The 27689-nt window shown below is 44.6% G+C and overlaps 1 protein-coding gene across 6 annotated transcripts in view; it reads left to right on the plus strand.

Moving 5' to 3' along the window:
- Positions 1–13697: 13697 nt before the first annotated feature.
- Positions 13698–27689, plus strand: part of F2RL1 (F2R like trypsin receptor 1) — a 61304-nt gene continuing 47312 nt past the window's right edge. For 2 of the 6 annotated variants that reach the window (XM_034656393.1, XM_034656397.1), the window contains exon 1: positions 23911–24347. Coding sequence is in view for 4 of the 6 variants with exons in the window: in XM_034656390.1 (XP_034512281.1) it covers positions 16310–16377; positions 16510–16712 (271 nt within the window). In the remaining 2 variants the exon portion in view is untranslated. The other 4 variants (XM_034656391.1, XM_034656390.1, XM_034656392.1 and 1 more) reach the window with 4 other exon arrangements.

Consider the following 27689-nt stretch of genomic DNA (forward strand, 5'->3'; position numbering starts at 1 on the left):
TCTGCTTGGAATAAATAAATAAGTAGACTGTATCTATCAGGGCCACTGGCAGGAAGGCCATATCTCAGGGCTTAATGAAGAGTGTTTAATGAAGAGGCAATGTGCAGAGATAACTGACAGGGTCGAGGGAACCACCAGGGCATGGTGAAGCACCCCAGGGGCAGGCAATTAGGGGAGGCCATTATCACCCCAGGCCCAAAGGAGTGGAGGAGGGAATACGCAGACCTCCTCTCTTTCAACCCTCTGACCTCCCACTTGTGCCTGCTGCTCTTGCTCCTGGTCTTAACCGAAACTCAGAGGTCAAGGGAACCTGGGTGCCTTAGTCCATAAAGGTCTGCATCTTGGGTCATGTAGAATGTATCTGGAAGAAGAACAAAGGAATTGGATGATGAGTTTTCTGTGTCTTTTTTTTTTTTTTCTAAATCCCTTCTTAAGAAAACTGGAGGTTGAATCATTGAGAATATGTTCAGATTCCTGGGTCGTAGGCATCATGAAGAGTCTGCGGTTCTTTGCCAGGGAAGAGAGAAACAAATTACATGGCAGAGCCAGGAGGCTGTGATGAAACCCCAAGGAAGACTGCCCTTTGAGGCGCAGCCCTCTGCCGTCCAGTGCTCCCAGGGCAGGGGGGAGGGGAGGGAATTAAAAGTAAAATGATAAGTATCTCTGAGAGTCCTAGACATTTTAATAACATATTTCTAGATTCATAGTCCACAGAAAAATTGTTTTCAGCTAAAGAAGAATTCTTTGAACACAGAGAATACACAGGCTTAAGTTTCTGAGGCTGGACACTCAGCAAGTGTTTCTGGATTGGCTACACTGAAGGAGGCCCAGCTCGTGGCCACCAGAAACAGGATCCCTGCCCTAACCAGAAAGCGACCTTTCAACTCTTCTATTGTTATTTTTCAAAATACGTTTGAAGTTTAAAAAAAACCCACACTTGAGGGGTGCCTGGATGGCTCATTAGTTTAAGCTCAGGTCATGATCCCAGGGTCCTGGGGTCAAACCCCACATCGGGCTCCCTGCTCAGCGGGGAGCCTGCTTCCCTCTCTCCCTCTGCCCTGCTCGTCTTTGCTCTCTCTCAAATAAATAAATACAATCTTAAAAAAAAAAAAAAAGTACACACAGTTGAATTTTCTTAACACAAAATGCTTATTTTTCCAACCAAGTCAAAATAGGATTTTTAGGGGCGCCTGGGTGGCACAGCGGTTAAGCATCTGCCTTCGGCTCAGGGCGTGATCCCGGCGTTATGGGATCGAGCCCCGCATCAGGCTTCTCTGCTATGAGCCTGCTTCTTCCTCTACCACTCCTCCTGCTTGTGTTCCCTCTCTTGCTGGCTGTCTCTATCTCTGTTGAATAAATAAATTAAAAAGTCTTTTAAAAAAATAGGATTTTTAAGGAAATAGAGTATTTGGCTGTTGAATATAAATATGGGAAATTTTAGATTATACTTATGAACATAAGAAATTAAGAAAAATGTTGGCATATCCTTCAGGAAGTTTTGAGCTCTGAGAGCAAGTGGAAAAAGTTAAGCAGTGTTTATGACCAAGTTTTTTAAGTGTGTGAGGCCTGGACTCTGGACTAGAAGTTTATCTTTACCCAGGTGTCATAGTAAAAATTAAGGGGGAAAAGAGTCACCAACAGTAATTTCCTGACGGAATTGGCATCACTGTGTGGTTATTCCTTTCAAAACTACTAGATCAGATGTGTGTGTAGAGAGTAACTGAACACAGGAAAAACCTAATTGTGTTTTATGATGGAGGTGTGGTTAAGCTGCAGTCCTTGAGACCTTTGTAGGAGATGTATGAGGTCAAAACTATCTTAAAACACGAACCTGTTATTTGTCTTTTTTTGGTCTGATTCTCTCATGACCATATAGTTGAGTTTTCCAGTGGCTGCATGACATGTGATATCACGACAAACTGAATGCAGGAGATAGGAAAATCTATCTTCTATGAAAGCCAGCCATTAAAGAAATTTGTAAAAATAGAAAACAGTGCAACTCCCAAGAAACCATTGTTTTGGGAAGAAAATTTTTTTGTGAAAAAATATGATATTTACATTAACATGTCATGGATTTGTTATTTTTAAGTGAAAGAAATATTTTCAAAAGGTCTCCATTTTGATGTCTAACATGGTAAATGGTGGGTATAATCAGTAGGGTTTGCTGTTGCTCTCCAGAGAAAGAAAAAGGCCCCAATACGGCACGTTGGCCCATTTCCATAGTGTAAACACCCTTCTCGGCTGCCAGCTTGAAGCTTTCAGTGGTTTGACTTTGGGCTTGAAAAATTCCTGAATATTGAATTCTGATTCAAGCTGACTCCAACGTTGGATATAACCTTCATAACTGAAAAATCTTTAGGGCCTTCAATAATTTTTAAGTGTATTAAGGACTCTGCAGCCAAAAAAGTTGGACAACCCTGCTCTAATACAAGATTTCCCAGCTTTATTGCCTTCAAGAAGACCTAGAGGTCAGTCATGATTAGAAAGCAGGTCACCACTTGGCTCACGGTCGCAAGCCACCACACTGGGTTTCTGGCAGCTCACAGCCGAAAGGATCAGCACCTTACAGCCAGAGCGGCTGATTCGAGCAGGTCCAGCCTGGCTCCACAGTTAGCAGGCTTTGTGTGAGGCCTGTTTTGCAGTCAGCGCCTGTGAACCACCCATGGCAGCCTCACTAGTGCAGACATGAGGCTCCACACTTCACGTCACGGGGACTGTCACCTGCATGTGCTCTTCTGGAAATGCAGAGAACCAGAGGTCAGATTCAGCAGCATCTTGGGATTCAGATAACACAGTCTGTTTTCACCCAGCTGGCTGCATGCTCATCACTTCAGGAAGTGACTCATAAGCACAGTGGAGAGCAGCTTTGAAGGCTGCATTTATAGTCTGAAGACATCAGGTGGCAGCAGGACCCGTCGGCCTCTTTTGCCCATTTTAATAACCACTGTATTGGGCTTTTTAGCGTGCTGCTGTGTGACCCATGCAGGGAAGTGAGAACATGACCGAGGGTGGGATAGCCAATACTGTGATGCATGTAAGAATAAGACCCTGGAGGGCGCCTGGGGGCTCAGTCGGTTAAGCATCCCACTCTCAATTTCGGCTCAGCTCATGAGTTCAGGGAGGCCTGGGGCTCCGTGCTCATCAGGAAATCTGCTGGAGATTCTCTTCCTCTCCCACTCCTCCTCCCTGCACTTGTGCGTGCTCTCTCTCTCATAAATAAATAAACCCTAAAAAAAAAAAAAAAAAAGACTAAGACGGATCCCCGGGCGCCTCAATCAGTAGGGACTCTTGATCTCAGGGTCTTGAGTTCAAGTCCCACACTGGGCCTAGAGCTTACTTAGGGGAAAAAAAAAACCTTAATTGTTCTGCATGTTTTTGTTGTTTTGTTTCTTATTCCAAGATACATAATTTAATTGCTCTTGAAACCGGTCTGCATGATGTTAAAATATATATATATATTCATAAATGTATCCCTGTTTTCCAGGAGCTAACCAGGTTTTGGATTTAATCATCATACAGAATACTTTGTTAAGAAGCATGGAATTTGAAGACCTCACTTAGAGTTTTAGCAACTCTACCTTGTTAGAAGGTGGTTTTGGAAACTTTAGGTCAGTTCCCATCTCTGGCTGCACATAGAGTCATTAGAGCTGCTAAACAATTCCAGTGTCCAGTCCTCACTCGTAACCACTGTGAGTCAGAAACTTGTTGTTTTCAAGGTCCCCAGGAGATTCTAATGTGTAAGCCAGAGTTCACACCACTGCTTTAAGAGAGTGATTCTTGGGGCACCTGGTGGGCTTGGTCAGTGGAGGATGTGACTCTTGATCTCGGAGTCGTGAGTTCAAACCCCACATTGGGCATAGAGCTTACATTTAAAAAAAAAAATGCTTCTCAAATGTAAGATGCATTCAAATTATCCGGGGATCTTCTTAGCAGCAGTAGGCGTGAGGTGGGGTCTGCGTGTCTAACCAGTTCCCGGGCGATGTTGACATGGCTGTTGAGGCGGCGGTTCTTTGGACTTTGAGGACCAGGGCCCTAAGAGATGACCCTGAGGCAAAATTTGGCCATGCTTAAGGTCTAGGCCCTCAAAAAATTCAATTCTCATAGCCTTAAAATCATTTCTGAGGCATTATTTTTAATAGTGGTAAAATTTGGGTGATTTTTAATGTAGCAAGAGTGTAGGTGCTTAATCAAAACTTGTTGTACATGGTATCTATCTTGCTGTATTTTCCCCCCTCCCCCCTTGGGTTCTTTTCTAGGGGGAGAGATAGCTTAAAAGGTTCTAATCTCCTACATAAAACCAATTCACAGGAGGCTGGGGATTTAGAGTGGTGACTCCCACTGTCGACTGTCGTTTGTAAAGATAGTGCCTGGCTGATAGCAGCAGGGCCTGGTTACCACGGAGCAGATGTGTTTCTTGTTTCTGGGTCTGGCCGAGAAATCGTGACCTCAGGGACATGCTGGGGACACTAGTCAGCAACAGGAGCTTCAGTCTTGATGGTGCTGGAGTGAGTGGGTATGAAAACCCTCAGGCAAATGAGTCAGCCCACGGTCATCCTGAACGGATCCATGACTCCACTGTGCCTGGGAGAAAACAAAAAGGGTTAGGAGGTCAAGTCTCAGAACCTGCATTTGCAGCACGTTCATGTGTGACACATTCTGGGGTAAATTCTTCATTCTGGAAGCCCTTTTACAAGCTGATGAAAAACTGCTAAATGGTAAAAGAAGAATTATAATTTGTATGGAAATAATGTTGTATCTTGACAATAATCATTTCTCTGCACTCTAACATCAGAGAGCTCCTGTCTAATTAGCAGTGGATTTTTTCTATGATGGTTATAAGCAGCTTCCTAAGGAAGGAGGGCAAGAAGGAAAGTATAAAAACCAGCGAGAGTGGGGCGCCCGGGTGGCCCAGTCAGTTAAGCGTCAGATTCTTGGTTTCAGCCCAGGTTGTGATCTGAGGTTGTGAGACGGAGCTCCACATCTGGCTCTGCACTCGGTTCAGAGTCTCCTTGAGACTCTCTCCCCCTCTCCCTCTGCCCCTTCCCCACCCCCGCTTGCGCTCTCTCTCTCTCAAATAAATAGATAAAAGTTAAAAAAAAAAAAACTGTGAAAGTAAGAGAAGGCTGGTGGGAATGCTTTAGGAAAGCAATTTGACAAAATGTCATCACCTTAAGATGTCCATACCTTGCACCCAGGTGCATGACTTTTGGAAATCAATCCTCAAGAGATCATTTTAAGTAACAACATCCAAAAAAAAAGATAGACTTCTAGTTTTTAATAGCATCCTTATTTGTGTATTAGTAAAAGTCTGGAAGCCCTTTATGCGTTCAATCCTAGACAAGTATACCCATTTTAAAGGCACGTATGATGTGCATATAGCGGCACTGAGAAGTGCTTATAATATTTAATTTTTTAAAAAGCGAGATGCAATGATGTATACACGGTATGAAACCAACAGGATGGGAGGGGAAAAATAGGTCTGTGTGGGATCTAATGGGCTATTAACAAAGACTAATGGGAAATATACCAACCTATTTAAACTTGTGTTTGGAGAGTAGGACTACTTTCTTCCTTTTATGTTTTTTCCTACCTCTTTCCTGAGTAGGGACTACTTCTCTAACAGAAGAGCAATCATGTTAAAACAAAACGAAAATCAAATAATCACACAAACTGTAAAAAACAAACAAAAGAACAAAACCAAACCCTGTTACCACATTCTTCTCTTCCCAAAGTGCAGAGACATGCGGCGTGACCCCTGCTGTGATTGTTTACGGGACCATCTTGAGCCTCTCCTCGCCAAAATTAGCTCTTCATGCCTCAATATGTTATTCAAGCAGGGGATAAAAATGCTAGAAAATTCTAACTTTACACCTACATTTGACATCTTCAAGATAATTCGAAAATTATCTTGTGGAACACTGGAATTCTCCAAAACTTTCTGAAAACATAAAAATGTCTTTAACCAGCCAGACTCTAAAACCAGAAACACCTCTATTTGTCCCCACATCTACCAGAATGTTCAGCACAGCATTTTGTCAACATAAGTACGTAACCAGAGCTGGACTTTTTCCTCTAATAAATTTTATACTTACACCAAAAGGGGGGTCACTTATTTTCCTGTGGAATTCATCTTTCCTCAAGTAGCAAATACTGTCTTCTCAAAACTAAAGCTTTATTTTGACTGATTGCATAATTATGTTAGTCTTCTTCTTATTTAAATTAATTTATGTAACCCACATATTATTAAGTATTTGAACAATCTAATTAATTATTCCAAAAGCTCCTTTATTCATTTTTTAAAGATTGTAGGGGCACCTGGGTGGCTCAGTGGGCTAAGCATCCAACCGTTGGTTTCAGCTCAGGTCATGAGCTCATGGGTTATGAGATCGAGCCCCACATTGGGCTCCACACTCAGCGCAGAGTTTGCTTGAGACTCTTCCTCTCCTTCTGTCCTGTCCCCCAAATAAATAAATAAATAACTCTTTAAAAAAAAAATACTAGCGCTTTGTTTCTTTAACTTCTACCTTATTTGACCCATGTTTTGGAGTACTTAATTTCGCTTACTCCTTTTGCTATACTTATCAAATTAAATGATCTATTTGGTGGAAGTGAATCAAGCACCCACAGTCTAGATATTTCTCTACAGTGGAGGCAGCATAGGTACTTGACAGAACCATACAGAAGTGACTATGCTGAGTGTTTCTCAAAACAGAATCCATGAAAATTATGTGAGCTGCATGTGATAATGCAGATTTCTGGGCTCCCTCTCACACCTATAATCAGAATCTCTGCAATGGGGCCTAGACCATCGATATCTTTAACAAGGGGCAGGGGTGATTCTTGTGCACACCCAACTTTAAGAAAATGGAACTAATAATTATTTATTTATTAAAGATTTTATTTATTTGAGAGAGAGAGAGAGAGCACAAGCAGGGGGAGCAGCAGGCAGAGGAAGAGGCAGGCTCCCAGCTGAGCAAGGAGCCCGATGCGGGACTCGATCCCAGGACCCCAGGATCATGACCTGAGCCGAAGGCAGATGCTTAATTGACTGAGCCACCCAGGCATCCCTGGAACTAATATTTAAAAGAAATCTCTGATCTAGTATATTTTGTGGTCAGGAAGTAGAAAACCACAATTTATCTGTTAAAATGCTAACATTTTCCATTATCCTTTATTGTGTCTATCTGCAAAGCTATCAGACTATTAAGATTTTGTAGATATTTCTCTCTTGATACTGTTCCTAAATATCTAACTATATCCATTGAAAGATTTAGCTTTACAAATAATTGTCTCTATCATTTGCTTTGCCTTTTATGTATATAAATGGATACCTTCTCCTCTAGAGATCCTACTCAGTGCTTTATATTCATGTAGGATTTTTTTTTAAGATTTTATTTATTTATTTGACAGAGAGAGAGACAGCCAGTGAGAGAGAGAGCACAAGCAGGGGGAGCGGCAGGCAGAGGGAGAGGCAGGCTCCCAGCTGAGCAAGGAGCCCGATGCGGGACTTGATCCCAGGACCCTGGGATCATGCCCTGAGCCGAAGGCAGACGCTTAACAACTGAGCAACCCAGGTGCCCCATCACGTAGGATTTTAAATGTAATGCTTTGAATATGTAACACTCATATGGTTCAAAAAAGATGTACAGTGAAAATTTCCCCTCACACCCCTATTATCTCCTCAGAGGCAACCACCCTTAACAACTTCCTGAGTATGGTGTGGGATGTATTTAAAAAGTAATCTGGGGGGCGCCTGGGTGGCACAACAGTTACGCGTCTGCCTTCAGCTCAGGGCGTGATCCCGGCGTTGTGGTATCGAGCCCCACATCAGGCTCCTCCGCTATGAGCCTGCTTCTTCCTCTCCCACTCCCCCTGCTTGTGTTCCCTCTCTTGCTGGCTGTCTCTATCTCTGTCAAATAAATAAATAAAATCTTTTAAAAAAAAAAAAGTAGGGGCGCCTGGGTGGCACAGCGGTTAAGCGTCTGCCTTCGGCTCAGGGCGTGGTCCCGCCGTTATGGGATCGAGCCCCACATCAGGCTCCTCTGCTGTGAGCCTGCTTCTTCCTCTCCCACTCCCCCTGCTTGTTCCCTCTCTCGCTGGCTGTCTCTATCTCTGTCAAATAAATAAATAAAATCTTTAAAAAAAAAAAAAAAGTAATCTGGAAATGGGGAGCCAAGTTAGCTCAGTTGGTAGAGCATGTGACCTTGATCATGGGGTCATGAGTTCAAGCCCCACATTACATGAACAGATTGCTTAAATAAATAAACTTAAGGGGCGCCTGGGTGGCACAGTCAGTTAAGCGGCTGACTCTTGGTTTTGGCTGAAGCCATGATCTTGTGACCCTGAGAATGGGTTGTGAGAGTGAGCCTCAAGGTCGTGAGATCGAGCCCTACATTGGGCTCCCTGCTCAGCTTGGGGTCTGCTTACCATTCTCGCTCCCTCTCCCTCTCCCCCTCCAGCTCCTGCTTTCGCATTCTCTCTCTCTCTAAAATAAATAAATAAATCAAATAAATAAATAAAACTTTAAAAATAATCTGGAAACTTATCACTTTTAAGGAGCAAAATGAGAGTATATAATTGGCCATTTTATTTTTAAATTGTACCTTTGGGTTTTAAAAACTCCTGTTGAGTAGGTGCCTAGCTGGCTCAGTTGGTAGAGCATGTGACTCTTAATCATAGGGTCCTGAGTTCAAACCCCACACAGGGCATGGAGCCTACTTAAAAACAGCAATGACTCCTGTTGACATACAGATATCAATCAGGCATTGCTGCTTAACAATCCACACAAAACCCCAGAGGTATAACAATAAGTATTTATTGCTCGTGCTCGGGGATAGTCAGGTAGATAGGTCTGCTGACGTATTCTGGACATCTGCTGGCTGATTTAGGAAGGCCTTGACTGGGATGACTTAACTGTGCTCCATAGGTCGCTCATCTTCAAGCATGCTAATCCTGACATGTTCTCATGGCAATGGCAGAGAAGCAAAAAAGGAGGAAATGTGCAGGACATCTTATGGTCAGTCTGGGGTTGGAAGTGGCCTTTCCTCACTACCGTCATATTCTTTTGGACAAAGAAAGACACAAGCTTCTCCCAGATTCCAGGGGATGGAGAAATAGACCCCTCCTCTTTAGTAAAAGGAATTTCAAAGTCACAGGGCAAAGGCACGTCTATAAAGAGTGGTGAAGAATTGACATCGTCTTTGAAATCTGTACACAATGTCTGAGAACTTAACCATGATCCTTAAAGAAATGGCTTAGCATTCAGATATTGTACTTGTATAACAACATGGCCATGATCGCTGAAGATTTTTTAATTGTTGAGATAGTTTTTAATGTCAACAGAAAGACTATAAAGACCCATGTCAAAGTCCTGGGTCCCAGACTCAGCTCAGCCAGCACACGTGTTACCATGGCCTGTGCAAGGGAGGAAACGATGAGTACTGACCCCGGGGACTCGTTGAGGAGACATGAAGTGTAACACTTTAAATCCTACCAAAGAAAACTGAAGATGTGAATGGAAGATTCGCTTTTAACTCTCTGACTTCCTTGGACAAGGGTGATGTCCTAACAAGCCACTTGGGGGAAAGTGGTGTGATCACATACAGTTTTCACCCTTCTTTGTCAACATGTTTTTTAATATTATTTTTAGTGTTTCAATACTGATTCAAGGGGTGCCTGGGTGGCGCAGTCGTGAAGCGTCTGCCTTCGGCTCAGGGCGTGATCCCGGCGTTATGGGATCGAGCCCCACATCAGGCTCCTCTGCTATGAGCCTGCTTCTTCCTCTCCCACTCCCCCTGCTTATGTTCCCTCTCTTGCTGGCTGTCTCTCTCTGTCAAATAAATAAATAAAATCTTTAAAAAAAAATACTGATTCAAATCTTGGCACGTTTAAAATCAGAATAGTCATGCTCACAAAGTTACCCTTAAGAAAGGTTTATGAAACAAATGTCAGAGGTAATACTGGTTTCTGCTTCCCATTTAACTTAATTACAATTTGCTATTTTGCTGATTTTAATAAACTCTGTTTCTTAAGATAACACTGCCTCAGATGCTATCAGTAGCCTCATCCAGATGTAAATAATAATAGTAGTAATGACCTTTTAACTAGACTTTTCAAATACTTTAACCTGCCTGTGGAATTATTTGGACATTTAATGTTTCTGGACCCACCCGCACTCAGTACTACCGACTGGTGTGCAGTAACTAGAAAGGGAGCATTCGTCTCTGATGAGACGTGAGATGTAGGACTTGGTGACACACAGTGATCAGGGCATACATAGTTCAGGGGGTCTAGACAAGCATTCCCAGCTTCACGCCTGTTCTGTAGGTTTGGAGGTGGGTTTGGGGCATATAGCAGCGCTGGATTCAACAGGCATTTCCTTTGGACACACATCAGATTGGAGATACCCCGTTTGCCACGAACTCCACACAGCGTCGTCGTACGTAGACACGTGCCTTCTCCACTTTGTCCTTTCCCTTTGTACTTGCCACTGGTGCCCCCAGGCATAGTGTAGGACCCACTATTGGTGGCCCTCTGAGCTCAGTCACAGGAAGTCAGAGAACCTTTCAGATGGAAGGATGCCCTGACAAGGATGTGAAGCAACTGAAACTCACCTACACTGCTGGTGGCACATGTATTTAAAATGGCACAACCTCAGGGCCACCTGGGTGGCTCAGTCAGTGAAAGCATTCTGCTCTTGATTTCGGCTCGGACCATGATCTCGGGGTTGTGGGATGGAGCCCCGTGTCAGGCTCCTTGCTTGGCGTAGAGTCCGCTTGGGATTCTCTCTCTCCCTCTGCCCCTCCCCCCACTCACAGGTGCATGCGTGCACTCTGTCTCTCTCTAAAATTAATAAATAAATAAAAATCTTTTTTTAAATGGCACAACCTCTTTTGAAAAAGGCTTGGCAGTTTCTTTTCTTTCCTTCCTTTCTTTTTCTTTCTCTTTCTTTCTTTCTTTCTTTCGTTTTGCCACTTATTTTCCTTTACTCTTTTGTTTCTTTTTTAAATTTATTTAACTTCAATTTAATTAACATATACTTTATTATTAGTTTTGGAGGTAGAATTTGGTGATTCATTATTGCCTATCACACCCAGTGCTCATTACATCAAGTGCCCTCCTTAATGTCCATCACCCAGCCACCCCATTCCCCCACCAACCTCCCCTCTGGCAGCCCTCAGTTTGTTTCCTAGAGTTAAGAGTCTCTTATGATTTGTCTCCATCTCTGTTTTCATCTTATTTTGTTTTTCCTCCTTTCCCTTATGTTCATCTGTTTTGTTTCACTTATGAGTAAAATCATATGATATTGTTTTTCTCTGATTGACTTACTTCCCTTGGCATAACTCCCTCTAGTTCCACCCACGTCATTGCAAATGGCAAGAGTTTATTCTTTTTGATGGCTGAGTAATATTCCATTGTATACATACACCACATCTTCTTTATCCATTCAGCTGTTGATAGACATCTGGGCTGTTGCCATAGTTTAGCTATTGTGGGCATTGCTGCTATAAATATTGGGGTGCATATGTGCCTTCAAATCACTATGTTTATATCCTTTGGATAAATACCTAATAGTGCAATTGCTGGGTGGTAAGGTAGCTCTATTTTTAACTTTTTGAGAAACCTCCATACTGTCTTACAAAGTAGCTGCACCAGCTTGCATTCCCACCAGCAGTGTAGGAAGCTTCCCCTTTCTCCACATCCTCTTCAACATCTGTTGTTTCCTGACTTGTTAATTTTAGCCATTCTGACTGGCGTGAGGTGATATCTCCTTGTGGTTTTGGTCTGTGTTTCCCTGATGCCGAGTGATGTTGAGCATATTTTCATGTGTCTATTGACCGTTTGCATGTTTTCTTTGGAGAAATGTCTATTCATGTCTTCTGCCCATTTCTTGACAGGATTTTTTAATTTTTTGAGTGTTGAATTTGATAAGTTCTTTATAGATTTTGGATACTAGCTCCTTATCTAATAAGACATTTGCAAATATCTTCTCCCATGGCATAGGCTGCCTTTTAGTTTTGTCTACTGTTTCCTTTGCTATGCAAAAGCTTTTTATCTTGATGAAGTCCCAACAGTTCATTTTTGTTTTTGTTTCCCTTGCCTTTGGAGACGGGTCTAGCAAGAAGTTGCTGTCGCCAAGATCACAGAGGTTGCTGCCTGTGTTCTCCTCCAGGATTTTGGTAGTTTCCTCTCACAGTTAGGTCTTTCATGCATTTTAGGTCTATTTTTGTGTATGATGTAAGGAAATGGTCCTGTTTCTTCTTCTGCTTGTGGCTGTCCAATCTTCCCAACACCATTTGTTGAAGAGACTGTCTTTTTTCCATCCGATATTCTCTCCTGCTTTGTCAAAGATTAGTTGACCATAGAGTTGAGGGTCTATTTCTGGGTTCTCTATTCTGTTCCATTGATCTACACGTCTGTTTTTGTGCCAATACCACACTGTCTTGATGAGTACAGCTTTGTAATACAGCTTGAAGTCTGGAATTGTGATGCCTCCAGCTTTGGTTTCCTTGTTCAACATTCCTTTGGCTATTTGGGGTCTTTTCTGGTTCCATACAAATTTTAGGATTGTTTGTTCCAGCTCCATGAAAAACATTGATGGTATTTTGATAGGGATTGCATTGAATGTGTAGATTGCTTTGGGTAACATAAACATTTTAACAATATTTGTTCTTCCAATCCATGAGCATTTCCATTTCTTTGCATCTTCCTCAATTTCTTTCACAAGTTTTGTGTAGTTTTTAGGGGCACCTGGGTGGCTCAGTCAGTTAAGCCTCTGCCTTCAACTCAGGTCATGATCTTGGGGTCCTGGGATCGAGTCCCACATCAGGCTCCCTGCTCAGCGGGGAGCCTGCTACTCCCTCTGCCTCTGCCCCCCACTTGTGTTCTCTCTCTCTCTCTCAATAAATAAGGTCTTTTTTAAAAAATTAAGTGTTTTATAGTTTCCAGAGTACAGATACTTTACCTCTTTGGTTAGGTTTATTCCTAGGTATCTTATGGTTTTTGGTGCAATTGTAAATGAGATCAATTTCTTGATATTTCTTTCTTTTACCTCATTGTAAGTGTATAGAAGTGCAACTGGCTTCTGTGCATTGATCTTGTATCCTGTGACTTTGCTGAATTCCTGTATCATTTCTAACAATTTTGGGGTGGAGTCTTTTGGGTTTTCCACATAGAGTATCACGTCATTGTGAAGAGTAAATGTTTGACTTCTTTGCGGATTTAGATCCCTTTTATTTCTTTTTGTGGTCTGATTACTGAGGCTGGGACTTCCAGGAATGTTGAACAACAGTGGTGAGAGTGGACATCCCTGTCATGTTCCTGACCTTTGGGGAAAAGGTGTCAGTCTTTCCCCGATGAGGATGATATTCGCTGTGGATTTTTCATATATGGCTTTTATGATGTTGACATATGTTCCTTCTTCTATCCCTACATTGCAGAGAATTTTTATAAAGAAAGGATGCTATATTTTGTCAAATGCTTTTTCTGCATCTATTGAGAGGATCATATGGTTCTTGTCCTTTCTTTTATTAATGTGTATCACAATGATTGATTTGCTGATGTTTTGTTTTTTTTTTTTAAAGATTTTATTTATTTATTTGACAGAGAGAGAGACAGCCAGCAAGAGAGGGAACACAGGCAGGGGGGAGTGGGAGAGGAAGAAGCAGGCTCCCAGCCAAGGAGCCCGATGTGGGGCTCGATCCCAGGATCCTGGGATCACACCCTGAGCCGAAGGCAGATGCTTAATGACTGAGCCACCCAGGCACCTGATTTGCTGATGTTGAACCAGCCTTGCAGCCCAGGAATACATCCCACTTGGTCACGGTGAATGATCCTTTTTAATGTCCTGTTGGATCCTATTGGCTAGTATCTTGGTAAGAATTTTTTCATTCGTGTTCATCAGGGATATTGGTCTGTAATTCTCCTTTTTGGTGGGGTCTTTGTCTGGTTTGGGGATCAAGATAATGCTGATGTCCTAGAATGAGTTCGGAAGTTTTCCTTCCATTTCTATTTTTTTTTTAAGATTTTATTTATTCATTTGACAGAGAGAGACAGCCAGCAAGAGAGGGAACACAAGTAGGGGGAGTGGGAGAGGAAGAAGCAGGCTCCCAGCAGAAGAGCCTGACATGGGGCTCGATCCCAGAACTCCAGGATCGCGCCCTGAGCCGAAGGCAGACGCTTAATGACTGAGCCACCCAGGCGCCCCTCCATTTCTATTTTTTGAAACAGCTTCAGAAGAATAGGTATTCTTCTTTAAATGTTTGATAAAGGTGTGCCTGGTGGCTCAGTTGGTTAAGCGTCTGCCTTCGGCTCAGGTCATGATCCCAGGGTCCTGGGATGGAGCCCTGCGTCAGGCTCCCTGATCAGTGGGGTCTGCTTCTCCCTCTCCCTCTGCTTGCTGCTCCCCCTGCTTGTGCTTTCTCTGTCTCTTTCTGTCAAATAAATAAATAAAATATTTTTTTAAAAAAATTTTTAATTTAATGTTTGGTAGAATTCAGCTAGGAGGCCATCTGGAAGCAGTTTCTTATAAAGTTAAACATACACTGTCTTATAATCTTGCTATTCTACTCTTAGGTGTTTACTCAAGAAAAATAAAAACATATTCCACAAAAGACTTATTAAAGAATGTTTACAACAGCTTGTATTCATAAGTGTCTTAAAACTGGAAACAACCCAAATGACTCTCATGAATGAATGGATAATAAAATTGTGATGTATTCATATAGTGAATACTACTTGTCAATAAAAAGGAAGAAACTAGTGATACCCTCACCAACATGGATGAATCTCAAATATTATGCCGAGTGAAACAAAGCAAATGCAAGAGTATATATCGTATGATTCCATTTAGATGGAATTCTAGAAAACACAAATCAATCTATACTGACAGAAAGCAGATCAGAGGTTGCCTATAGTTGGAGTGGAGGGGAGAATTGACTGTTAAGGGTTGAGAAGAGATGATAGAAATGTTATGTATTTTCATTGTGGTGGTGGTTACATGGTGCATGCATTTGTCAAAGTCCTTTGAATTGTTCAGTTAACGTGGATGCAGTCTATTGCACATAAATCACACCTCAATAAAATGGATGTTTTCAAAAAAGAGAGATTTGACATCACTAATCATTAATAAAATTCTAATCAAAACTACAGTGAGATCCATGGTACCCGTTAGGATAGCCACTATCAAACAAGGAGAAAATGGGGTAGAGTCAGAAGCAAAGGTCCAGAGGTGAGATCACATGCCTGAAGGTTCAGAGGACTTCAGTAGCCTCGTGTCAGAAGAACAAAGCGCACCTGCTGAGCCAAGTCAGGAAATGAAGTCAGGAAAGTAGGATGGGGCCCGTAAAGAGGGAGCTTAAGGGTCATACTTAAGAACCGTACTAGTTGTTTGACTTGGTCTCATTGAGTAGCAGTGAACCTTCCAGTGACTGCAAGCTGGGCACTGGCTTAAGGGGATATGAGTTGTGGAAAGATGGCTGAGGAGAGATGGGCTGGAGGGGGAATCAGGAGAGCTCCACGGAGAGTGAGCGTCAGGAGGGCTCTGCTCGCCCAGAGCTGCCCCCGCCAATCTGACCTGTAGTTCTTGCTTTGTCCCACTCAACTGCAGACACTTTACGTTCATATATCATTCTGAAAAACATTAAATTCTCGCACCGTTTAACAGGTCAGAAATTTCAAAATAAATTTCTTTTCACTAAAAACAAATCAAAGCAGGGGCTCCTGGGTGGCTCAGTTGGTTGTGTATCCAATTCTTGATCTCGGTTCCGGTCTTGATCTCAAGGTTGTGGGTTCAAGCCCCCTATGGGGCTCCATGCTGGGTGTGGAACCTACTTAAAAGTAAAAAACAAAAAATAAGAACAATTCCTAATTAAGAATATTTTTTCATTAAAAAAAAAATATGCTTTCAACTCTAGCTTTTCAAATCTCTGATATGCCATCCCTCTCTTCCTCCTCACTCCAGCTTGCTGCCCAGCTGAGAATTACTGTCCTGCCGCAAACTTCAGAAGAACTGTCCCCTGTAAGGTCAGCCTGGGCTATGAGAGTTGCTTTAAACAAGCCTTATTTAGACCAGAGCGTCCTTGGGCTCTCAGAACCGTACTAGGCCCTGGCAGCCCCCATGTTAGGAGTGACTTCCTAAAAAAAAAAAAGAAGAAGAAGGGAAGGACTTCGCTTCGCTTCATTCTGGATGTAAGAGACATCAGCGTGAGGGAACGTACCTGAACACCTGGGTCTTGTCTGCTGTAAGGTCATGGGAATCACCTGGGAGGCTTGTGAAGCACGGAGATGGCCAGGCCTCTCTCCAGAGACGATGATTCGGGAACTCCGGCATCTGGAATCTTTGGCTTCGCCAGTGCCCCAGGTGATTCTTATGACCAGGTAAGTGTGCAAAATGCCGTGAAGACTCTGCCTGCTCCGCTGGCAGCCGCGGCTGCTACCCTGAGAGGGAGAAGGGGTTCCCAGCACAGCAGATGCACGAGCGCGCTATTCACACTGCTGCTCGCCCCGCAGGGGCTTCAGCTGTGCAGAGAGGAGCGGGGCGGGCCTGGGTGCTCTCCCACCGCAGCCTCCTGCCGTTCGTTCACCTTCCCCCGGTGGCCCGCGCCCCCCAACCCCCAGCTCAGCCCTGGAGCCAGGGGGCATTGGTCTCCATCCAGCGGACTCCTGGAAACCAAGATCCAACAGCCAAGAGAAGAAAACTCGGCCCTGGGAAGGTTCGTTCAGCTTTTCTTGTAAAGGGAGCTAGAAGAGGGTTTGGGGCCATTTAGCTAAACTTTAAGAGAATGGTGTGGACCTGGCTATTGTTTAAGATTGTTCAATTCTGGGACCTGGGAGAATTCAAAGGAAAATGACTGGTTGTCCCTAAGTAATCTATGAGCTGACTTGCTGGTAGACAGAGGGAAGGAGGGAAGGGGAGAAGCAGGGTGGGGAGGGAGGAATTCTCTGTAAGAGCGTGACCAGGGAAAAGGGCAGTGGTAGGAAGAGCATTTTGGTATTGCATGTGCACCTCATTTTTGAGCAACACTGGAGAAAAAGTCTTGTTTCAAATGTGTAAGTGTTCACGTAGTTGAAGCTTACCTTCCCACCTCGGTGTGTTTTCCAGAGGCAGATCCCAAGACAGGATGTGGGTACAAAGAGTTTATCTTGGAAGTACAGGGAACAGCTCTAGGGAAGTGGGGAAAAGCTCCAGGTTGGTACAGCAGCCTCCAGAAGGTACCCTATTCACCTGGTTAGCACGGGGTGGGGGGTGACTGGAGCCTAACTCAGTGGGGCAACTCTGGGAACCCATTAAATGATCCACTTGGGGGGCACCCGCCTGGATCATTTGGTAGAGCACGTAACTCTTGATCTTGGGGTTGTGAGTTCAAGCCCCACGTTGGGTGCAGAGATTACTTAAAAATAATGTCTTAAAGGGACGCCGGGGTGGCTCAGTCGTTCAGCATCTGCCTTCGGCTCAGGTCATGATCCCAGGGTCCTGGGATTGAGCCCCGCATCAGGCTTCCCGCTCAGCGGGAAGCCTGCCTCTCCCTCTCCCACTCCCCCTTCTTGTGTTCCCTCTCTCGCTGGCTGTCTCTCTCTCTGTCAAACAAATAAATAAAATCTAAAAAAATAATAATAAAAATATAAGGTCTTTAAAAAATTATCCTACTTGGGCAAGGGAGCAGATGTATTTACACACCAATATCTGCTGCATAGTGGGCAAGCGCCACCCCTAGGGTCGAGGGTGGTCATTCCCTGGCACTTCTAGAGCTCTGTGCAGGACCACATTTAGGGAGGCGATGTTCTGGTTTCAGAAAAACCCATCGGTGCACAGATAGACCTTGGCAGTCAGCCAGAGGAGAGTCAGCAAGGTCCAAGGAAGGCAAGCAGGGCCCTGAGAGCATCGACTGTGTCTGTTAATCCCACACTCGAGCCCTCCTGAAATGTTTTCACACAGTGCATGGAACACAGTTTAACCCTTTTCTCGTGGTTCGGCAGCATCCTCAAGAGCTCGGCTACCTTAGTCTCTCTGGCATTGCTGCCATCAAGGCGGCAGAAGGCCCTGCTTCCAGCGGCACGGTTGTCGGCCTCTTGAAAGTCGTGGGCTCTGGCTACTGCTTTTCCTAGTTCTCCTGTCTCCTCCTCCTAAACTTGGGGGTGAGGTCGAGAGCCTGCAGCGGCAGCACTGCTCCTTCTCAGCCCCTGACTGTTCTGCTGGGAGCTGGACAGCAAAGGCATAATCAGGCTTGCTGGAAGTAGGATTGAAAAAAAGGAAAAAGATGGCGATAGGGTCAAGAGACCTCCTGTGAGTGTCCTGAAAAGTTTCATGTCCTCTGGCCCATCAGAAGCCATTTCTGCCTCTTCCTTAAAGTTTGGCTTGACGTTGTGACTTTGTTGAAGAAACGACTTTGGGACAAGTAGAGGGTCTCACTTCTGAAGAGACCAGAGGGACTCCTCGTACAGAAATGCATGTGCCTTCTGGACTGCAGCTCAGACAGAAGCAGCGACCACACGTCATCGCTGCGGAGACATGTGGCAGAGACACGTGACAGAGCCAAAGAGGGCCACGGAAAGAGAGGCTGGCTTTATTACAGGCAAAGTGGGACGGTGACACCTAAGCGATCAAGTCCTGTCTTGGAGAATCACTGGAGCTGGCTCTGAAGCACGTGGTGTGATGTAGACTCCTGGGAAATCACAGGCAGCCACAGGAAGAAAACACTTACAGGACACCTAGGCTCTCAAATTCTTTATTTACATAAGAATGTTAGCAGAACCATAGGTTTCTACTGCCTCCACTCATGCTGAAGAAGAGGGACATGCCGGTGAGACTAGTGTGGCAAATAAATCTTACAAGCATCTTGAGACCATTTAGGAAAACACATGTCAATTACAACCTCATTCCAACACAGCAAATTATCAAGTAAGACAGCCTATTACAAGCCTCAACTGAGAGGTGAAAGGCCATGACAGAAATTCCTGAAGTTACAGTATCTCATAAGACCCCCCTTGCTCAAATAATACATCCAAACACAACTTGATAATAGTTATAAACAATCACTACATGTCTACACTGAACAGAACAAGAGGGATTTCCTGTAAATGCTGTCAATTGGACAATTTATTGGATAATATTCTTGGAATTAGTTTGAAGATACAGGATTGGTACCTCTCTGCAGCTATAGAGAATAGACAATATCCTCTCATTCTCTTTCTGAGACTTTTTTTTTTTTTTTGGTTTAGTAGTTAATTAGGAAGTCTTGAAATTTTAAAGTTTAGACTGCAGAATATCATTAGATTAATTTATAAGGAAGAGCAAGCCTGAGGAACTCAAGCTTTGTTAGAATTAATCAAGAAAGGGGGCCTGGGGGGCTCAGTTGGTTGAGCGTCTGCCTTCAGCTCAGGTCATAATCCCAGGGTCCTGGGATCGAGTCCCACATCAGGCTCCCTGCTCAGCGAGGAGTCTGCTTCTCTCTCCACCCCTTCCCCCTGCTCATGATCTCTCACTCTGTCTCTCTCAAATAAATAAAGAAAATCTTTTTTTTTTTTTTTAAAAAAGGAAGTAATTAAGAAAGAGCAGAGTAGGATTTTATTCATAAAAATAGAATAAGGGTTGGCCATGTTCTAATGCAGAATTGACGTGGTTATTTTGTTTTGAAACAAAATCATCAGTTACATTGAAGGGTAAAAGTCAAAGCTGCAAAGTGCAGCTTGGACATGAGCCACTCACTGCTCAGAGGACATGGTAGAAGACAGGGCAAGTCACGGGCTAGTGTGAGTCTTGTCAGCCACAGTTTCCCACACCACAGCTGGCCACCAGCGGCACCCTCTCTCAAAGACGGTGGTGGTGACGGACACAATCAGTAGGTGGGCAATGTGTTCACTTACTCTCTAGTCAGAGTTCTAAAATGAAACCTAGGAAAATCACAAAAACGACTACCACACGCATTCTGGAACCAGTCATGATGATTGTACAACGTTATGAATATACTAAAAACCACTGAACTATATGTTTTTAAAGGGTGAATTTTATGTTGTGTGAATTTTTATCTCCCCCAGGAAAAGCTCTCCAGGGGATCCTAATGTCCCGCTGTGGTTGAGACCCACTAATCTGGGGGATCACTAGGGTGACTGGGGATCAGTATACTGATTTTTCTTTCTGCCTCGGGCTCTGATGTGGCTCCATACAGCACTATTAACTGATCCTGTCATTATTTAAATGCTGGTATTTTGCCCATTGTGAATTTTTTGGGATTACTTTTGATTTTTTACAATATTATATTGACATATTATTTGGTGTGATTACTGAGATTTTTTAGCACTCCCTGAAATTTTGCATGCTGATCCCAACCCTGCGGCTGAAGGAAATAGATGTAGGGAGTCCTCAGCATATGGGTGAGTTGAAACCATTGATGTGAATGAGATTGTAGGGGGAGGGGATGTAGAGCAGAAAAGAGAGCATCAGGGCCAGAATTTGAGGGGGGACATGAGCATTTAAGAGTCAGTAGAGGGCACCTAGGTGGCTCAGTTGGTTAAGCGTCTGCCTTCAGCTCAGGTCGTGGTCCCACAGTCCTGGGATCGAGCCCGGCATTGGGCTACTTGCTCAGCAGGGAGCCTGCTTCTCCCTCTGCCTGCTGCTCACCCTGCTTGTGCTCTCTCTCTCTCTCTCTGTGTCAAATAAATAAATAAAATCTTAAAAAAAAAAAAAAAGTCCATAGAAGGAAAAGGAAAATCCATTAAGGGAGACCTGTCCTTTAGCGAGGAAGGAGGAAAACCAGAAGGCAGGGGTATGATCAAACCAAGGTGGACAAGTTTCCAAGAGAGGTGTCAGGAGCTCTAGAGGATTCAGACAGGATGCCCTCCAGGAAAAGGCGTTGGATTGGGCCAGGGAACTCGGGGTGTGCCATCTGCTGCACCTGTGAGAGCGGTGGCAGCAAGGTAGGAATGGGGAGGCCCTGGGGGAGAGAAGGTCAGCAGCTCCTGGTGACCACTCTTACAGGAAGGAGAGAAGGTGCTGGAAAAGAGACAGAGTTAAATTGAGATTATAACGTATTTTAGCGTGAAAAAGCTCTGAACAGGTTTGTGAAAAGAAAAAAAACGCAGACCTACGGAAGGAGGAAGCTTTGAAGGGGCAAGAAAATCCAGAGGACTGTGGCTTCCTCTGAGGAGGGAAGACGCGCCCTGAGGAGAACACAGAGCAGACCTGAGGAAGACTGCCTGCGCTGCTCTTGCCCTTAAACGAACCTGCAGCACAGGCCCGGGCCCTGGAAAATGCCGCAGGCGTCCCCACTCAGCTCCTCCAACTCTCCCCGCTTCTAATGCTCCTCGTGCTTGGCTGTTCTGGTGTTGTGACCTCCCTCAGGGCCCCATTTTGGCCTCAGCTCTCACCACCTGCCCAGCGGCAAGGTTTAGTGACCTATTGGAGGAGTTGCTCTCTGGGCTTTTATTTTTGTTGTTTCTCTTGGGAACCGTATACCTTAGAATCTGTTTGCTAGATTCCTAAGTGAGAAGCACCCCAACATCACAGTCCCAGGCCTTTTCTCAGCCAAGCCTGCCGGTCACCCAGCTCCTGCCTGGTGTGAATGTGTGTGTGCCGGGGCTGGGGTGACATTTGCTCGGGGTGACTTCACCCCTGAGGCCCCCATTCTCACTAAAGCAGAAGGCCCAGTGTTCATCTTGTGCTGGGAGGGACAGCGGCAGGGGAGGGGCTTATGAGAGCCTCCCGACCAGCGCCCCAAGCATCCAGCTGGACCTGGAAACAGTAATGATGACTTTTCTCCCACGGCATGAAGAAAGACACTCCAGTGCAGGAATTTCAGGAGGGAAGCGTTCATGGTTGGGGATTAGCAAGGCCGGGGCGCTGGGTGGACCGGGTGTCAGGAAATGGAAGGGTGCGTGAGAGGGGTCAGTGAGATGGTTGCCATGGAGTCTGAACCAGTTAGACAAGGAAAGGAAGCAAGAGAGCTGACAGGCTAGGAAGATGGGCAGGAGACAAGGGACACGTGGTAACCACAGGGTCAAAGAGAGGCTTTGATGGGGAAGAAGGATGGTGTGAGCAACAAAGGCAAAAGGAAGAGTCCCACATTTCAGAGCTGGGGCTGTTGGGGACACAATAATGTGGCACCACGGACCCAGGAGTGGGTTGTTGAGGGGAACTGAGGCTAAAGACCGGAAGCAGGGAAGGCCCAGCAAGCTGTGAGGTTGGTTCAGTTGTGGGTGCACAGGGAAGCTGTGCGGCTAGTAGCTAAACGTTCTTCACACACACACGGCCCACACTGTGAGTTTTATCTCCACCCTGACTAGTCCTGAGTCTTCAGGCAAGTCACTGACGTTCATCGGGCCTTGGCTTTCTCATCTGAGCAAAATACGTGCATCCCACACACAGTTTTAAGGATTCAAATGAGAAGGTATCTGTAACACACAGCACCTGGCAGGTAGTCAGGTATGATAAATACTGCTGGTAGTGCGGGCTTCCTTGCCCTGCCCCATAACATAAGGAACACCAGCTAAAATGTTCGGACAGGTTATCTCAGAAAATTGTGGCAGATAGTTTTGGTCACCAGCCCTACATCTGTTCTTCTGGGTTTTTTTCCTTCGTAGTAGTTGTCTGATTCTTACCAAGTTTCACAAAGCTCTCCCCACCCAACACAGCCTGTGTGTTTCAAGGAAGGTCGACTCCAACCCCAGACCGGGAAGTGGGCCTGATAAATTGGAAAGTAATCCAGTCCCCTGGACCCAGGGGTTATTCAGAAATAGGTGTGTGTCCTGAGTCAGGCCAACGACACCCAAGGGAGGTATCCTAGAAACTTCTGGGAAAGAAGTTTCCTGGATTTTAAAAGGAAGAGATAGTTTCTCTTCCTCCAGATGTTGCATTATGTGGATGTAAAGACCGTACTTTCATAAACTGCTTTCAGTTTCTTCATTTTTTTTATTTTTTTATTTTTTTTATTTTTATTTATTTTTTTTAAGATTTTATTTATTCAACAGAGATAGAGACAGCCAGCGAGAGAGGGAACACAAGCAGGGGGAGTGGGAGAGGAAGAAGCAGGCTCATAGCGGAGGAGCCTGATGTGGGGCTCGATCCCATAACGCCAGGATCATGCCCTGAGCCGAAGGCAGACGCTTAACTGCTGTGCCACCCAGGCGCCCCTCTTCATTTTTTTTTAAAGATTTTATTTATTTATTTAACAGAGAAAGAGAGAGAGAGCGTGAGCAGGGGGAGGGCAGAGGGAGAGGGAAAGGGAGAAGGAGAAGCATACTCCCGCTGAGCAGGGACCCCCATGCAAGGCTCGATCCCAGGACTCTCAGTTTCTTCTTTTTAAAGACTGAATCCAGGTTTTTATCAGAACATTCTGATTATAAAAATAAAACTTGTTTTCTTTAAAGAAAAAAAAAAAAAGACTGAATCCGGGGGCACCAGGGTGGCTTATTTGGTTAAGCATCTGCCTTCCGCTCAGGTCCCGATCTCAGGGTCCTGTGATACAGCCCCACATCCGGCTCCCTGCTTNCACCCAGGCGCCCCTCTTCATTTTTTTTTAAAGATTTTATTTATTTATTTAACAGAGAAAGAGAGAGAGAGCGTGAGCAGGGGGAGGGCAGAGGGAGAGGGAAAGGGAGAAGGAGAAGCATACTCCCGCTGAGCAGGGACCCCCATGCAAGGCTCGATCCCAGGACTCTCAGTTTCTTCTTTTTAAAGACTGAATCCAGGTTTTTATCAGAACATTCTGATTATAAAAATAAAACTTGTTTTCTTTAAAGAAAAAAAAAAAAAAAAGACTGAATCCGGGGGCACCAGGGTGGCTTATTTGGTTAAGCGTCTGCCTTCCGCTCAGGTCCCGATCTCAGGGTCCTGTGATACAGCCCCACATCCGGCTCCCTGCTCGGTAGGGAGCCTGCTTCTCCCTCTCCCTCTGCCCCTCCCCCCACTCATGCTCTCTTTCTCTCTCTCAAATAAATTAATTAATTAAATTTAAAAAAAAACAACAACCGCACACTAAAGAATGTGATTTATTTCATCCTCCTTCCTGGTTCCACTAAGACTTAGTAAAGCCACCTGGGAGGAAGCAAGAGAGGGAAGATAGCAACTTTTTTTCGGGGAGACTGTGAACTCCTGACAGGACCTGGGGTGCAGATTTAGTTTCACATAACACTTCACACACTTTGCACTTGGTAAACTCTCAAGTAAAACAAAGGACAAAGCATCAAAAGGACCCAAAATCCGACCTGCTTTGTGACAACCACAAGAGCTCCACACCCAGCTGTTGCTTAGCTGCTGTTGAAAGTGATCTCCTGAGCTCTCTGTCCCTCTCCACCTGCTTGTGGTGGGCTAAGGACAGGGTTTCAGGTTGTGCATCTGACGGACTCAGGCCAAGGTAAGAGCGCTAACATGGAAATCTCTGCCAAGATTCGTTTTTAAAGCAATGGGTTTCTGTATTATTCGAAAGGTTACCCGTTCATGTCCAGAGGCCACTTTGGCTTTCTCTAAACCGCTTTGCTGATGATCTAACTTAGGAAAGAATCCATGCCTGGCGTCAGCTTCTTTCAGGGAACATTTACTTAGCATTTGAATGAGCTGGCCTCCCAGGAGGGCCAGTGGTTTAACCTTGGCCTCTGGTGTGTTGTGGACGGTGGGTTGTTCAGGGTTTACTCTAACCTTGGAGGCCCTCTGTTAGCTTTTCAGGATGGGTGCAGAATCCTGGGTCTCTCTGTGTCCCTGCACACTCTGGCTGTTGAAAACCGTGAGTGTGCTAGCACACATTGCACCCCCCCCACCATTAGTCGAAAGGACAGAAGACAAAATTCTTGGCCAAAGAGTCCAGACTGTAGAATTTGCAAGTGTTGGCAACTGGCCAGAACCTGGGTTTGTTCATTGCATGGGTCTAGGGTGAGGGACTGATTTATGTTCACTTGCTTGGTTTTCTTTCCTCATACAGAGTACCTTTCTAGAGTTGGCCGGGAGCCACATTGGGTGTGCAGAGAGGTGATTGTTGTCTGAAGAGACCGTTGTTGTGAACACAGCCTTTAAAAATGGCCCCTTGTTCCAGGATTAAGACCTGAGCAGTACCTAAGATACCTCACAAATGACCAAAAAGAAGAGTGACTGACTGTTGAAGGATCAGTTTCCCCTTCCACAGAGCAGCACTGAACTCTCTGAAAGGAGAGAGACACGAGTGTCCCAGAGGTGTTATAGCCTAGGAACCATCAAGGCATCTTCAGTCTTCCAGTCCGAGACGGAGCCTAGCAGGGTTTAGTGAAGCTGGTATCCGTGGTCTTCCGTAACCAGCATCTGACAGGGCTTGTACCTTTCCACTGATAAAGGCCATTCAAACAATGTCTACATCACTCAGCCCAATTTTTCTTTCCTTTCCAGGCAATGCAATGTCCACATTCCTCAGAAAGTGACATGTGTTTCTATCCCACTCATACCCTCTGTGGGTGTCAATCCCAATTAATTTAGGGTGAACTTGCTAAGGTGAGAAGGATCTGGCTAAAAGAATAACAGGGCTCAAGTACTTCACATGACTTCATTCAACCCCACAACGGCCCAGAGGTTAAGTACTGTTTCTACTCCCATAGTGTTGAGGAGGACCGTGGCCCAGGAAAGGGAGTACTCTTGCTAACGAGACAGTCTTGAGGGGGCAGGGGACCACCTCTGACACCAGGAAGCCTAACCCAGGGCTTCTCTTCTGGACAAACTGAAGTATTCTGACTGCCACAGGGCACGTTCTTGTTTGAGCTCAGCACATCTGTGCCACCACAGGCCATGTAATGACTCTGTTCCCTTACCCCTTTTCCTCTGCTGGCACCGCGTCCGAGCTCACACTCTTGCAGTTCGCCCTGCGCCGTGGGGTCGAATCCCATCCTTGACCTATGAAACCCCCCGGCTCTTCTCTCGTTCACTCCAAGTACAGTTTGGAGCCCAAGGAATCAAACCACAGAGGGAAAGGCGGGCAAGTTCTCTGGGGAGAACTCAATTAAAATGTGGGCATTTCAACAATTTACAATAGGTGTAACATTATGTTAAGATTATTATCAATATAGGGGTGCCTGGGTGGCACAGCGGTTAAGCGTCTGCCTTCGGCTCAGGGCGTGATCCTGGTGTTATGGGATCAAGCCCCACATCAGGCTCCTCCGCTGTGAGCCTGCTTCTTCCTCTCCCACTCCCCCTCCTTGTGTTCTCTCTCTCGCTGGCTGTCTCTATCTCTGTCAAATAAATAAATAAAAATCTTTAAAAAAAAAAAGAGATTATTATCAATATAAAAACATGATATTCAGGGGCGCCTGGGTGGTTCAGTTTGTTAAGCGTCTGCCTTCAGCTCAGGCCGTGGTCCCGTGGTCTTGGGATGGAGTCCTGCTCAGCGGGGAGCCTGCTTCTCCCTCTCCTGCTCCCCCTGCTTGTGCGATCTCTCTCTTGCTCTCTCTCTCTGTCAAATAAATAAACAAAATCTTTTTTTAAAAAACCCATGATATTCAGATGTTCTTACAGAAAACTAACAAACCTCTGCTAATTTTTCTGTAGACAGCTGGTGTAATTAAAGAGATCAAGTACTATTATTCTGTTGCGCTTACATTTGTTGTTCTTATAATATTATTTGTGGCTTTTGTAAGAAGGCTAACTAATGGATCTCAAGTAAGATTCCTTACCTAAATATGAAAATTCTAACTGATCCTTAGTCCTTCCAAGAAAAGTAAGGTCCATGAAATGTATACATACTCTGCGGGAGACTGAACACTGCCATTTTTCTACAGTCACGACTACCTTGCTAAGACAGGCTTTTGTTCAAAGAGACAGATTATTAGAATAGACAGCGAAAGGGTCCTCTGAATCATAATGACTTTGCTAAGCAGCATTATTTATTCCTCACTAGCTTTGCTCTTTAGCTGGGGGTGTAAACACAAGTATCTGTTCTGCTCTTGGAAATTATAAACTTTATTGGGAATGGGAGCAAAGATTTTTCTATATGGAGTGCGTTTTCCGGAAGCTTGTGGATTCCTAATGGCTTGTTCTGAGAAATAATCAGGGCTGTATCCTCTAACTTGTAGGAGTCATACATTGCTTGTATACTTCCTTTTTAACCGTAACCATCAGTTAATAAATCAGTAATTCCTAAATATCCAAGGGACTCGGTGAAGTTTGCAAAACTGTTATACAAATATGTGGCAATGGTTTCCGGAGTTTTTTTTTGTTGGGGGGGGGTGTTTGTTTGTTTTAGCAAAATAGAGTTAAACACAGCTCTGGTATTTATAAAACAAACAAAAAGGCAATGGAAAACAAATGTATATGAAACAGGTTATTTTTTTTCAGTGTTCATTTTTTTAATAATAATTTTTTTATTATGTTAGTCACCATATAGTACATCCCTGGTTTTTGATGTAAAGTTCGATGATTCATTAGTTGCATATAACACCCAATGCACCATGCAATACGTGCCCTCCTTACTACCCATCACCAGTCTATCCCATTCCCCCACCCCCCTCCCCTCTGAAGCCCTCAGTTTGTTTCTCAGAGTCCATAGTCTCTCATGCTTCATTCCCCCTTCTGATTACCCCCCCTTTCTTTATCCCTTTCTTCTCCTACCCATCTTCCTAGTTCTTATGTTCCATAGATGAGAGAAACCATATGATAATTGTCTTTCTCTGCTTGACTTATTTCACTTAGCATTATCTCCTCCAGTGCTGTCCATGTTGCAGCAAATGTTGAGAAATCGTTCTTT

The sequence above is a fragment of the Ailuropoda melanoleuca genome, chromosome 3 (assembly GCF_002007445.2).
Source record: "Ailuropoda melanoleuca isolate Jingjing chromosome 3, ASM200744v2, whole genome shotgun sequence".
Classification (NCBI taxonomy): domain Eukaryota; kingdom Metazoa; phylum Chordata; class Mammalia; order Carnivora; family Ursidae; genus Ailuropoda; species Ailuropoda melanoleuca.